Below are 14149 nucleotides of genomic sequence, written 5' to 3' on the forward strand. Positions count from 1 at the left end.
TCCCTCCTTGGGACTTGAATCTGGTCCTATCCAGGCTAATGCATCCACCCTTTGAACCCCTCGGAGAAATCTCCTTGAGAGCATTAACACTCAAAACAGTTTTCCTATTAGCAAACACCACTGCAAGAAGAGTAGGAGAAATCCAGGATTTCTCTATTTTGCCTCCATATCTTACGGTTTTAGACGACAGGATTATATTAAAACATGCTCCAGAGTTCCTTCCCAAGGTAGTGTCCAGGTTTCACTGTCAACAGGAAATCACTCTCCCCTCCTTTTGTTCTCTGGCGACATCAGATAAGGAAAAATTGTTCCATAACTTGGATGTTAGAAGGTGCGTACTTCAGTATTTGAGAGCAACAGAAGTTTTGAGGAAGTCGAACCAGTTGCTAGTACAATATCTGGGACTTCACAGAGGCGAAGCAGCCAGCAAAACCTCCATCTCCAGATGGATAAAGGCCTGCATTACGTTAGCCTACGAAACTGAGGGGATTGCTCCACCTCCTTCACTAAAAGCTCATTCCACCAGAGCATTGTCAGCATCCTGGGCCGAAGGTGCCTCAGCTTCATTGGAAGATATCTGTCGAGCAGCGACATGGTCCAACCCATGTACTTTCTTTAAGCATTACAAGCTGGACTTTTCCACTAATAGAGACTTGTCCTTTTGGCCGCAAAGTCTTATCTGCGGTAGTCCCACCCTAGTTAGGTATCCTATGTTATTCCTCCAGGTAAGTGCCGTTGTGGAGGCGTGGGGAAAAGACATAAATTGCTCTTACCGGTAATTGGATTTTCCTTTAGCCTCCACAACGGCATGGGATTCCCACCCAAAAAAAAAAAAGAAGTCAGTGTGTAGATAGTTCTACATATATTTTTGCTTTCAAATACTCTTTTTGTGATGAATTATGAGTAGTTACTTTTTTTTTTTTTTTTTGGAGCACACTATGAAGTTTTGAAGTGCTTCTATTTTCGAGTGAGATTATCTCTGTTGTTTATACCTCATTAAATTACTCCTTGTTTTCATGCCTATTCTGAGTCCTAGGTTATTAACTGGAGAGGTAAGAGGGAGGGGGCCCTTTATTGGCTGATCTCGCTATTGTTTCCTGTCCCTGAGAAGGCGGGCCAACCTCCAGGTAAGTGCCGTGGAGGCTAAAGGAAAATCCAATTACCTGTAAGAGTAATTTATGTATTTTTCCATCTCATTAAACACTCCTCGCGCTTGCACACTATGGCGCTTTTTTTGTACAGTGTGTGAGCACGACCACCGCTGATGGATTGCAGGGTGGTCATAACCATGGAAACGAGCAGTGTATATTGTAATGGAAAAATGAATCCAGCCAGCAAAGGAGGCAATATGGACAATCACAATACATTAGTAAGTGCCTTGTTTTATCTTTCCCTACATAATAAATGTTATTTGCTGAAATGAGACGGCCCCTTTCAGTCTTGTGATCAGTTTATATAACGTGTAACATTTTTGGGACTGCTACTTTCTTGATTGAAAATGGCTGATCTTATTAAACATCTCATTAGCTTGAGTTACCTTTGTCACAAACTGAATGTGTAGTATTAGTAATGGCAACCATAAAGAGTGGTATTTATTTATTTAACAAAAAACCTTGAGGGACATTTATAAAGACTGCTGTTCCCGTACGCCAGTCTTGATCCCTATGCGCCAGGAGTGAGGTGAGCCTAATTTATTAAAAGGCAGATGCCCCTCAATAAGTTTGTTGTATCTCTGCTCCTCCATGTGCCAGAAACAGAAGTCTATGCTAGCTAGGAGCTGGCGAAGACTTCAGGTATAACCCACACCAGGTTCTGGTGTAAGTTATGTAAATCCAGCAGGCTACATGAAGCTCCACCATTTTTCTCACCACTTTAGAAAAGGGGTGAAGGGCTCAAAAAGTCACAAATTATGACGTAAACACTTTAGTAAATGCCCCTCAGTCTGTCAAAAAAAAAAAAAAGCCTTAACAATTTCCAAACATAATATGTGATGGAACACACAATAATGGTGGAGGTTTAAACTGATGTAAAGGAAAAGGGGAATACAGTAAATGGCCCTTATTAGGTCACACAGCTTTCCTTTGCCAAAGGCCATCTGAGAACAAGAGGTACACTTGCACCAGTTTTGATACATCTCCCCCCATTGGGGCATTCTGTGTCATGTTACTTAATTGCCTTTTCTTCTTCAGATCCATTTATTGAGAGAACCCGATATAAAGAAATGTTAGAAACATGGAGATATCCTGGTATGTTCATGTGTAATATATATTTTACCCAGCACCTATCTGGTCCAGTTTATTAAGTTCTGATTTTGTATGTGGGTTAACATAAAGATACTGGGTGCTGTCACACATACCACAGTTGAGCTGCAGGTCCCTGCAGATTGCCAACAAAAGCATTAGTAACTCGCTGGACCCTGTTTACAACTCTGCATTGATGACACGCCATTCCAATATGTGACATCAGCAGATAAAAATTTCACAGACCAGCACTGCAGCCAGTGATTGAACCACTATGGACTATGGAACCACAGAGGGGAGTACCAGGGGTCTGGAAATGCGAGCAAGTCATTGTTTGTTATTTTAACCCATATACGGTTTATTTATTATTTTATTTGTTTTTCTGGAAATGTTCAAAGGACGTTTCCACAAAGATTGTTCACCTTTTGCCAGGTGAACATGTACGGGGCGTCTGAGCAACATAGATTAAAAGGTGAATAGGTCATTAGTAGTGATGAGCGGAGTGAGCTTCGCGGACGCTACATCTGAAGTCGCTTCGTTCAAAACTTGGAACCAAAGCAGAGTTCGGTTTTAAAGTGGTTTTCCACCTTAACTGCTTCCCGACCGCCTAACGCAGGGATGCGTCCTGGCGGCGGTCGATTCATTCCTCCTTGACGTGCCGGTGCGTCATCTCGCGAGACGCGAGATTACGCTCACAGCCGGCCCGCGCATGCGCATCGCGGGCTGGCAAAAGTTAAAGGAGCGTTTTGTCACCAGCCTGCCACCCAATGATCATCGCTGGCAGGCTGGCGATTTTAAAAAAATCGAATCAGAAGCCAGTTAACACTTTATATTTATAAATATAAGGTGTTAAATGGCTTCTCTGCTCCTCTGCTTGTCCTTTTCGTCGGTTGGTCTCAGCAGAGGAGCACAGTTCACAGTGAGTAGCACCATAGCCCCAGATCACCCCCTGCCCCCCAATTAACCCCTTGATCACCCCTGTAAATCACCTAGTGAAAGGGAAAAAAGTGATCACTGTAAACTGTCACTTTTTTTTTTTTTCACTGGTATTGACTGTTAGGTTTTAGGATAGTTTAGGCCCCTTGGTTAGGTAGTTAGCGATCGTTTAGCCCCCAGCCCACCGCACCGCAGTCACTGATTCGCTGTTTAGCGTATCGCTAATCAGCATTTGTACTTTTACAGGATCTGTAAGTGATCAAAACTGATCACAGTCAGATCTATAATAGTATTAGTGTCACCTTAGTTTGCCCTCCACCCAAAACGCAGTGTTTGCCCAATCAGGCCTGATCGGTCGCCCACACGTGCGTTAACACACGCCCGCCCTGCCGCAGTGACAAAAAAATTATACTTTGTTAGCCTCCCATTTGTAAGACAGGCTTGCTTTTTTTTCTTGGGTAGTCTCAGGGAATACCCCTAAATTTAGTTGACCAAATGGCAAGTATGGGGTATTCTTCTGAAGAGGCCTACAGGCTTCTGACCCAGTTGGATGAGGAATGGGAACCCTCATCTGACGAATCTAGCGGGTCAGAATATGAACCTGTAGAAAGCAGTGGCAGTCTGACCCAAAGTTCGGACGAGGAGGTTGAGGTCCCTGATAGCACCAGGCGTACCCGGCCCCGTGTTGCTAGACCACAGGTTGCGCAGGATCCGCTTCAAGGGCAGCAGAGTGGGGCTGGCGCTGTCGGATTATGTGGTGAGGCATACACCAGCAGCGCTGCCCATCCTGGACCTAGTACCAGCACTGCCGTACAACATGGTGAACCGGCGAGCACCAGAAGGGCAGTTGAAGCTGGTCCGGTGGCACGTGCAATAGTTACCCCGTCGCAGCCACAGACAGGCCCGAAGAGTCCCTGAGGTGCTGGCAAACCGTGATTGGCAGTCCCCAACTTCAGCCGCACCATTAGTTCCCCCTTTCACAGCCCAGTCTGGAGTTCGGGTTGAGACAGCTCAGATCGGTTCAGCCCTGGGATTTTTTGAGCTGTTCTTGACCGTGGCAGAAACAAATCGGTATGCCACTCAATTTATAGCCGCCAACCCGGGAAGCTTTTATGCCCAGCCTTTCCGGTGGAAACCCGCCCAAGTTTCCGAAATTAATTTTTTTTCTGGGCCTTCTCCTCAACATGGGTCTAACCAAAAAGCATGAATTGCGGTCATATTGGTCCATGAACCCAATTCATCACATGCCCATGTTCTCTGTTGCTATGTCCAGGACACGATTTGAGACCATCCTGCGTTTCCTGCACTGTAGTGATAACAGCACCTCCCGTCCCAGAGGCCACCCAGCTTTTGACGGCTCCACAAAATTCGGCCCCTCATAGACCACTTCAACACCAAATTTGCAGATTTGTATACCCCTGAGCAAAACATCTGCATAGACGAGTCCCTTATACATTTTACCGGGCGCCTTGGCATCAAACAATACATCCCAAGCAAGTGCGCCCGGTATGGGGTCAAATTGTATAAGCTCTGTGAAAGGGCCACAGGCTATACCCACAAATTTCGGATCTATGAGGTTAAAGATCCGACCCTGGAGCCGGTCGGTTGCCCTGACTACCTGGGGAGCAGTGGGAAGACAGTCTGGGACTTGGTGTCACCCTTATTTGGCAAGGGGTACCATCTTTATGTAGACAATTTTTACACAAGTGTGCCCCTCTTCAGGCATTTGTTCCTAGAACAGATTGGCTGCTGTGGCACCGCGCGACCTAGTCGCCGGGGCTTTCCCCCAACGGCTCGTTACCACCCGTCTTGCAAGGGGGGAGAGGGCTGCCTTGTGTAACGAAGAACTGCTGGTGGTGAAATAGAGAGACAAGCGTGACGTTTACATGCTCTCCTCCATTCACGCAGACACTACAATACAAATAGAACGGGCAACCAGTGTCATTGAAAAGCTCCTCTCAGTCCACGACTATAACCTTCACATGGGAGGGGTGGACTTCAATGACCAGATGTTGGCTCCTTCTTTAGTTTCCAGACGCTGGTATAAGAAGGTGTCTGTATATTTGATTCAATTGGCTGCATATAATAGTTTTGTTCTCTACAGTAAGGCTGGGAGAACAGGATCCTTCCTCAAATTTCAGGAAGAGATCATCGAGAACCTCCTGTATCCAGGAGGTTCCGTGGCCCCATCCACCAGTGTAGTTAGCCGTCTACACGAGCGATATTTCCCCAATGTCGTTGCTGGTACCTCAACCCAACCGTCACCCCGAAAAAGATGTTGTGTCTCTAGCAGGAGTGGAATAAGGCGTGACACCCGCTATTTCTGTCCTGACTGCCCTGACCACCCTGCCCTATGCTTAGGGGAGTGTTTCTGGAAGTACCACACACAGGTAAACTTAGGATAGGGATTGCATCTCACAGGACATGCACACAGGGCTATTAGGGCCCTTTCACTCACAGCTGCTGCAAACCTCTCCTTTCACCTGGGACAAAGTGCATAATGTACTTCGCCACATCTTTGGGCGATTTTGCGCTTTGCACATTGTCCCATGGGGAAGGAGAAGTTTGTCCTATAAAGGTAAAAAAAAAAAAAAATCACCGGTAAGCAAAAAAGTTAACGTTCTTTTTTTTTTTGCGCTGCTGTCAGATTGCACAAAAGTTGGTGTATGCGGTGCTGCAAGACGAGATTTCTCCTCTGCAGTAAAAGATACGTTTGCCAGGGCATATGAGCTGAGGAGGTGGCGGTGTTCATATGCTTTGGCAAACACTTTGTATATATAAAAAAAATATAAAAATCCCGGCAATGATTTATTCACCCACGTCGATTGATGTGAATGGAGACATCTGGTTTGCCAGGGCATACGAGCTAAGTGGGTATGGATGTTGGGCGGAGCTCCTATGTCCTGGCAGACGCCTTTCCCCTCCTTTTTTTTTTTTTTTGGGCAGAGATGTTTTCATCCACATTGATCGATGCGAATGAAGAAATCTGTGCCGCTCATTTTTTCTTTCAGCCCGGAGGCTGAACGGAAAAAAAATAATCTCATTGCCTGTATGCTCAATATAAGGAGAATAGCAGAAACTCCTAATGCTGGCCATACATGTAATGATTGCGGAGATCCTCAAATGCCAGGGCAGTACAAACACCCCACAAATGACCCCATTTTGGAAAGAAGACACCCCAAGGTATTCCGTTAGGGACATGGCGAGTTCCTAGAATTTTTTTTATTTTTTGTCACAAGTTAGCGGAAAATGATGAATTCTTTTTTTTTTTTTTCTTCTTCTTACAAAGTCTCATATTCCACTAACTTGTGACAAAAAATAAAAACTTCTATGAACTCACTATGCCCATCATGAAATACCTTGGGGTGTCTTTTTTCCAAAATGGGGTCACTTGTGGGGTAGTTATACTGCCCTGGCATTTTAGGGGCCCAAATGCATGCGAAGTAGTTTGAAATCAAAATCTGTAAAAAATGGCCTGTGAAATCCGAAAGGTGCTCTTTGGAATGTGGGCCCCTTTGCCCACCTAGGCTGCAAAAAAGTGTCACACATGTGGTATTGCCATACTCAGGAGAAGTTGAGGAATGTGTTTTGGGGTGTCATTTTACATATACCCATGCTGGGTGAGATAAATATCTCGGCAAAAGACAACTTTTCCCTTTTTTTTATACAAAGTTGGCATTTGACCAAGATATTTCTCTCACCCAGCATGGGTATATGTAAAATGACACCTCAAAACACATTCCCCAACTTCTCCTGAGTACGGCGATACCACATGTGTGACACTTTTTTGCAGCCTAGGTGGGCAAAGGGGCCCACATTCCAAAGAGCACCTATAAATAAAAAGTTCTATGAACTCACTATGCCCATCAGCGAATACCTTAGGGTGTCTACTTTCCGAAATGGGGTCATTTGTGGGGTTTTTCTACTGTCTGGGCATTGTAGAACCTCAGATAACATGACAGGTGCTCAGAAAGTCAGAGCTTCTTCAAAAAGCGGAAATTCACATTTTTGTACCATGGTTTGTAAACGCTATAACTTTTACCCAAACCATTTTTTTTTTTTTGCCCAAACATTGTTTATTTATCAAAGACATGTAGAACAATAAATTTAGAGAAAAATGTATATATAGATGTCATATTTTTTTTATTTATTTTACAACTGAAAGTGAAAAATTTCATTTTATTGCAAAAAGTTCGTTAAATTTTGATTAATAACAAAAAAAGTAAAAATGTGAGCAGCAATGAAATACCACCAAATGAAAGCTCTATTAGTGAGAAGAAAAGGAGGTAAAATTCATTCGGGTGGTAAGTTGTATGACCGAGCAATAAACCGTGAAAGTAGTGTAGTGCAGAATTGTAAAAAGTGGTCTTGTCATTAAGGGTGTTTAAGCTAGGGGGGCTGAGGTGGTTAAAAATCAACTACTGAAGCTTTTTAAGAAGTCTCGTCCGGCTTTGCTCATATCTTTGGCTCATTATTATTAGCATTCCAAAGTTTTGAACGAAGCAACTCCTGATGTAGCATCCGAAGCTCTCTCCGCTCATCGCTACTGATGACCTATCCACCTTTCAGTCTGTTGTCCAGACCGCCCCATACATGTTCACTAACACCTGGCAAAAGACGAATGATCTTTCTGGAAACGTTCTTGGAAAGATCTTTTGTCTGTCTACAACAGAGATCAGCAACCTTCGGCACTCCAGCTGCTGTGAAACTACAACTCCCAGCATGCACATTTACTCGGCTGTTTTTGCAACTCCCATAGAAGTGAAAAGTGGATTCTGGGAGCTGTAGTTTCTCAACAGCTGGAGTGCTGGAGGTTGCTGATCCCTGACCTACAAGCTTTCAACATGGACAGTTTCTTTTCAGGCGATGTCAGTGGGCAGCTGTAAGCTCGTTTGCTGGTAAATTTCACCCAGTGAACAATCGTTCTGTTTGAAATCGTCCATTTTGCTAAACTTTTGACTACTGTGTGCGGGCACCTTTAGGGTTATAAGATTGTATGTGTATGCTGTTCTTACCACATGTCAATCCTGCTCCTTTTATAATGTCTACTTGACAGATCTCAGAGAAGAGTTAGGCACCCGTCACCACCATCAACCGAAAGGTAATGAGGGCGTTCACGTACCTGCGTGTGTAATATCTCCTAGCTCCTGTGTTCCCGGGGGTTCAAATTGCAGGAGCCCTGTCCACCAGCTGTAGGGGGGCACACACGTGGATGGTAGTGAAAAAAGATTCTCTGAGGGAAGGGGGCACTCTGCAAGAGAAAAGGGGACAATAAGTATCTGAGACCACTCTCTGGGAGGTGCGCAAGGCTCGATGGGGGGCAGGGCAATGGTGTGGACGCTGCTTAGGGCCTGGGCACTGCTGTTTATCAGCCAGGAGACAAACCCTTGTCTGCTTCATCACTGTACTAACTTTGTGCTCAAGATAGTAGAGAAACGGCTTCAAGAAATGACCTGCTACAGCGCTATACAAACTACTGAAGGACGCCTAGAATGTCCATGAAAACGTTACAAGAACCTCTCCCGTTATCTCTCCTCCAGGCGTGAAATAAGTGTATTTTCTCATAATGACTGCTGTTTCCTAAATATGTATTTTATATTGACTTCTCGATTGTATCTGCAGTAAATACGGAGACACAGCCTGTCTTGCCTAGGAAGCTCATTGGCTTTTCTGATGGTATGTGAGTCCTTTAAATATGCGATAATGTTACACGGCTCTGAGAAGAACCGCGTGTTGTGTATGGAAAACCCGCTCACATTATCGTCTTTCACATTATAGATGAAGAAGAACCAGCAACTCTCCCTCAATGGACAGCAGGTACGTGGAGAGGGTCACGTAGTTTTGTGCAGATATGCTTGTGTCGTATTGTGTGTTCCTGCAGGCAGAGATCTCCTTTTTAGCTGTGCTGTACATAGACCTGAAGGGTGTGTCCTCCTATTACAGTTTATATAAAACTAATATACCGTATTTTCCGGCGTATAAGACGACTGAGTGCATAAGACAACCCCCAACTTTTCCAGTTAAAATTAAGGGTTTGGGCTATACTCGTCGTATAAGACTACTCCTCCAACGCTATTTACTTTGGCATCAAGATCTGCAGGTAATTGTGCAATTTTCGTCTTTTGCCTCAGTACCATATTATGCCTTTCCAAAAATCTAGTACACCAGGATACAGTGGCCTTAAATCTGTTGCTGTGACCTGGGTTAGATTTGGCCCACTGAAGTGCAAACAAACGTATTTTATTTCGTGTCACTACATAACTGATTCGGCGATGCTCATTCATCATGTCTGCTACATGTTTTTCAAGTTCTGGCCAATGTGGGGTGCCTCTTCTTAATGCACACTTACCCCTTGGCATACTCTTTAATGCTTTTTCATTTGCTTTCTAGTCCCAAACCATCTTTTCTGTTACTCCATATTGTCTTGCAGCAGCTCAGTTATTATGTTCCATGGCAAAGTTTACAACTTTAAGTTTGAAACTGGCTTTATATTTCTTTCTTCTTGCTGGTAGAGCCATGATGGGGTCTTGACTGTTAGCCATTTGTATTCTGTACTGTATGTACTGGTGCTGTACTGTATGAACCGGTACAGATACTGGTGCTGTACTGTATGAACCGGTACAGATACTGGTGCTGTACTGTATGTACTGGTGCTGTACTGTATGAACCGGTACAGTTACTGGTGCTGTACTGTATGTACAGATACTGGTGCTGTACTGTATTCACCATCACATGTATCTGCTCCCCAGATAGACTCTGTTTTTTCACCACAGATAAGATGCACACCAAACTTCATTAGAGATCCACCGTTCCAACATTAGAATTTTCTGAATTGCAGAGGCTCCTGCTTCCCCCTGCCTTCCCTCAGAATCGCCAATCCAGCCCAGTATACAACAACCAGTCAATCACGGCAAGCAATGTACCGGTATTTTCTGTGCACACTGCATACAAAGCCTGCTTGGATTGGGTGGGTCAGCTCTCCCTGCCTGCCCAGCCCTCCCTGTCTTCAAGACGATCTGAGCAGTAGTGCGCAATGTGATGCTGCCGGCATGAGAAAACCACTGGGAGCAGAAAGAGGGGGCTGCTTCAGGAGCGGCTGGCCGGGATGCAGCGCACGGTGGCTCAGCTAGCCTCCAGTCCGGCTAGGAAGTAAGTTTCAGCACGCCATATACCGGCATATAAGACGACAACCGGCGTATAAGACGACCCCCGACTTTTGAGAAGATTTTCATGTGTTTAAAAAGTAGTCTTGTACACAGGAAAATACAGTATATAGACATTATTTAACCGCCTCCGGACCGCCTAACGCAGGATCGCGGTCCGGAGGCGGCTCTCCCAGGCACAGTCACGCATCTATGCGTCATCTCGCGAGACGCGAGATGGCGCGCTCAGCCGGGCCCGCGCATGCGCATCGTGGGCCGGCAAAAGTTAGAGGGGGGGGGGGGGGTCACGTCATCAGCTTGCCAGCCAATGATCGTGGCTGGCAAGCTGATGATTAAAAAAAAAAAAGAATCAGAAGCCAGTTAACACATTATATTTATAATCTGCTGGTTCTTTTCGTCAGTTGGTCCAGGCAGAGGAGCACAGTTCACAGTGAGTAGCCACCAACAGCACACTTAGCCCCAGATCACCCCCATCACCCCAATTAACCCCTTGATCACCCCTTCTTGCCCCTGTCAATCACCTAGTGAAAGGAAAAAAGTGATCAGTGTAAACTGTCACTTTTTTTTCCCACTGGTATTGACTGTTAGGTTTTAGGATAGTTTAGGCCCCTTGGTTGGGTAGTTAGCAATCGGTTAGCGCCCAGCCCACCGCACCGCAGTCACTGATTAGCGTATCGCTAATCAGCATTTGTACTTTTATAGTATCTGTAAGTGATCAAAACTGATCACAGTCAGATCTATAATAGTATTAGTGTCACCTTAGCTCGCCCTCCACCCAAAACGCAGTGTTTGCCCGATCAGGCCTGATCGGTCGCCCACACGTGCGTTCACCCACGCCCGCCCCGCCGCAGTGACAAAAAATTATTATTTTTTTGATCACTGCACAATCACTTTCCAAGCACTGCGGCGATAAAAAAAATCTGTTTTGATATTTTTTATCAATCGCAGCGGCCTCCGGTAGTTCGCTAGCCTCCCATTTGTAAGACAGGCTTGCTTTTTTTCTTAGGTAGTCTCAGGGAATACCCCCTAAATTTAGTAGTCCAATTGTCAAACAAGGGGTATTCTTCTGAAGAGGCCTACAGGCTTCTGACCCAGTCGGATGAGGAATGGGAACCCTCATCTGACGAATCTAGCGGGTCAGAATATGAACCTGTAGAAAGCAGTGGCAGTCTGACCCAAAGTTCGGACGAGGAGGTTGAGGTCCCTGATGGCAACAGGCGTACCCGGCCCCGTGTTGCTAGACCACAGGTTGCGCAGGATCCGCTTCAAGGGCAGCAGAGTGGGGCTGGCGCTGTCGGATTACGTGGTGAGGCATACACCAGCAGCCCAGCCCTCCCTGGACCTAGTACCAGCACTGCCGTACAACATGGTGAAGTGGCAAGCACCAGAAGGGCAGTTGAAGCTGGTCCGGTGGCACGTGCAATAGTTACCCCGTCGCAGCCACCGCACAGACAGGCCCGTAGACCCCCTAGAGTCTCTGAGGTGCTGGCAAACCCTGATTGGCAGTCCCCAACTTCAGCCGCACCATTAGTTCCCCCTTTCACCGCCCAGTCTGGAGTTCGGGTTGAGACAGCTCAGATCGGTTCTTTGAGCTGTTCTTGACTGCGGAGCTCTTGGACATAGTCGTGGCAGAAACAAACCGGTATGCCACTCAATTTATATCCGCCAACCCGGGAAGCTTTTATGCCCAGCCTTTCTGGTGGAAACCAGTCCAAGTTTCCGAATTTTTTTTTTTTCTGGGCCTTCTCCTCAACATGGGTCTAAACAAAAAGCATGAATTGCGGTCATATTGGTCCACGAACCCAATTCATCACATGCCCATGTTCTCTGCTGCCATGTCCAGGGCACGATTTGAGGCCATCCTGCGTTTCCTGCACTTTAGTGACAACAGCACCTCCCGTCCCAGAGGCCACCCAGATTTTGACCGGCTCCACAAAATTCGGCCCCTCATAAACCACTTCAACCAGAAATTTGCAGATTTGTATACCCCTGAGCAAAACATCTGCGTAGACGAGTCCCCTATACATTTTACCGGGCGTCTTGGCTTCAAACCATACATCCCAAGCAAGCGCGCCCGGTATGGGGTCAAATTGTATAAGCTCTGTGAAAGGGCCACAGGCTATACCCACAAATTTCGGATCTATGAGGGTAAAGATCAGACCCTGGAGCCGGACGGTTGCCCTGACTACCTGGGGAGCAGTGGGAAGACAGTCTGGGACTTGGTGTCACCCTTATTTGGCAAGGGGTACCATCTTTATGTGGACAATTTCTACACAAGTGTGGCCCTCTTCAGGCATTTGTTCCTAGAACAGATTGGCTGCTGTGGCACCGCGCGAACTAGTCGTGTGGGCTTCCCCCAACGGCTCATTACCACCCGTCTTGCAAGGGGGGAGAGGGCTGCCTTGTGTAATGAAGAACTGCTCGCGGTGAAATGGAGAGACAAGCGTGACGTTTACATGCTCTCCTCCATTCACGCAGACACGACAATCCAAATTGAACGAGCAACCAGTGTCATTGAAAAGCCCCTGTGTCCACGACTATAATTTGCTCATGGGAGGGGTGGACTTCAATGACCAGATGTTGGCTCCGTATTTAGTTTCCCGACGCACCAGACGCTGGTATAAGAAGGTGTCTGTATATTTAATTCAATTGACTCTGTATAATAGTTTTGTTCTCTACAGTAAGGCTGGGAGAACACGATCCTTCCTCAAATTTCAGGAATAAATCATCGAGAACCTCCTGTATCCAGGAGGTTCCGTGGCCCCATCCACCAGTGTAGTTAGCCGTCTACACGAGCGATATTTCCCCAATGTCGTTGCTGGTACCTCAACCCAACCGTCACCCCGAAAAAGATGTTGTGTCTGTAGCAGGAGTGGAATAAGGCGTGACACCCGCTATTTCTGTCCTTACTGCCCTGACCACCCTGCCCTATGCTTTGGGGAGTGTTTCCGGAAGTGCCACACACAGGTACACTTAGCATAGGGATCACATCTCACAGGACAGGCACACAGGGCTATTAGGGCCCATTCACACAGATCTGCTGCAAACCTCTCCTTTCACCTGGGACAAAGTGCATAATGCACTTCGCCCCATCTTTGGGCGATTTGCGCTGTGCACATAGTCCTATGGGGAAGGAGAGGTTTGTCCTATAAAGGTAAAAAAAAAAAAAAAAAAAAAAAAAATCACCAGTAGGCAAAAAAGTTTACGTTATGTTCAAAAAGTTAAAGTTTATATGTTCTGTTCAAAAGTTATTATAAAGTTAATAAATTTATTGCGTTGCGGCCTGTTTTTTTTTTTTTTTTTTTACCTTCCAGGTAGACCAACCTGCAGCACTGATGTGCATTCTGACAGAATCATTGCGCTGCTGTCAGATTACACGCAAGTCGGTGTATGCGGCGCTGTAAGACGAGATTTCTCCTCTGCAGTAAAAGATACGTTTGCCGAGGCATATGAGCTGAGGAGGCGGCAGTGTTCATATGCTTTGGCAAACACTTTGTGTATATATAAAAATAAAATAAAAATCCCGGCAATGATTTATTCATCCACATCGATTGATGTGAATGGAGAAATCGGGTTTGCCAGGGCATACGAGCTAAGTGGGTATGGATGTTGGGCAGAGCGTCTATGTCCTGGCAGACGCCTTTCCCCTCCTTTTATTTTTTTTTTTGGGCAGAGATTTTTTCATCCACATTGATCGATGCGAATGAAGAAATCTGTGCCGCTCATTTTTTCTTTCAGCCCAGAGGCTGAACGAAAAAAAAAAATCTCATTACCTGTATGCTCAATATAAGGAGAATAGCAGAAACTCCT

The 14149-nt window shown here is 45.8% G+C and overlaps 1 protein-coding gene across 1 annotated transcript in view; it reads left to right on the forward strand.

Moving 5' to 3' along the window:
* The window catches only part of LOC122943770 (torsin-1A-interacting protein 1-like), a 179981-nt gene that overhangs the window by 30868 nt on the left and 134964 nt on the right, over window positions 1-14149 (forward strand). Inside the window, exons 3-6 of the mRNA XM_044301790.1 lie at window positions 2190-2246; window positions 8233-8277; window positions 8799-8852; window positions 8955-8993. Of these exons, the coding sequence (XP_044157725.1) occupies window positions 2222-2246; window positions 8233-8277; window positions 8799-8852; window positions 8955-8993 (163 nt within the window). The 5' untranslated portion in view covers window positions 2190-2221. The remainder of the gene's footprint in view (window positions 1-2189; window positions 2247-8232; window positions 8278-8798; window positions 8853-8954; window positions 8994-14149) is intronic.

Source organism: Bufo gargarizans, chromosome 7 (genome assembly GCF_014858855.1).
Source record: "Bufo gargarizans isolate SCDJY-AF-19 chromosome 7, ASM1485885v1, whole genome shotgun sequence".
NCBI lineage: Eukaryota > Metazoa > Chordata > Amphibia > Anura > Bufonidae > Bufo > Bufo gargarizans.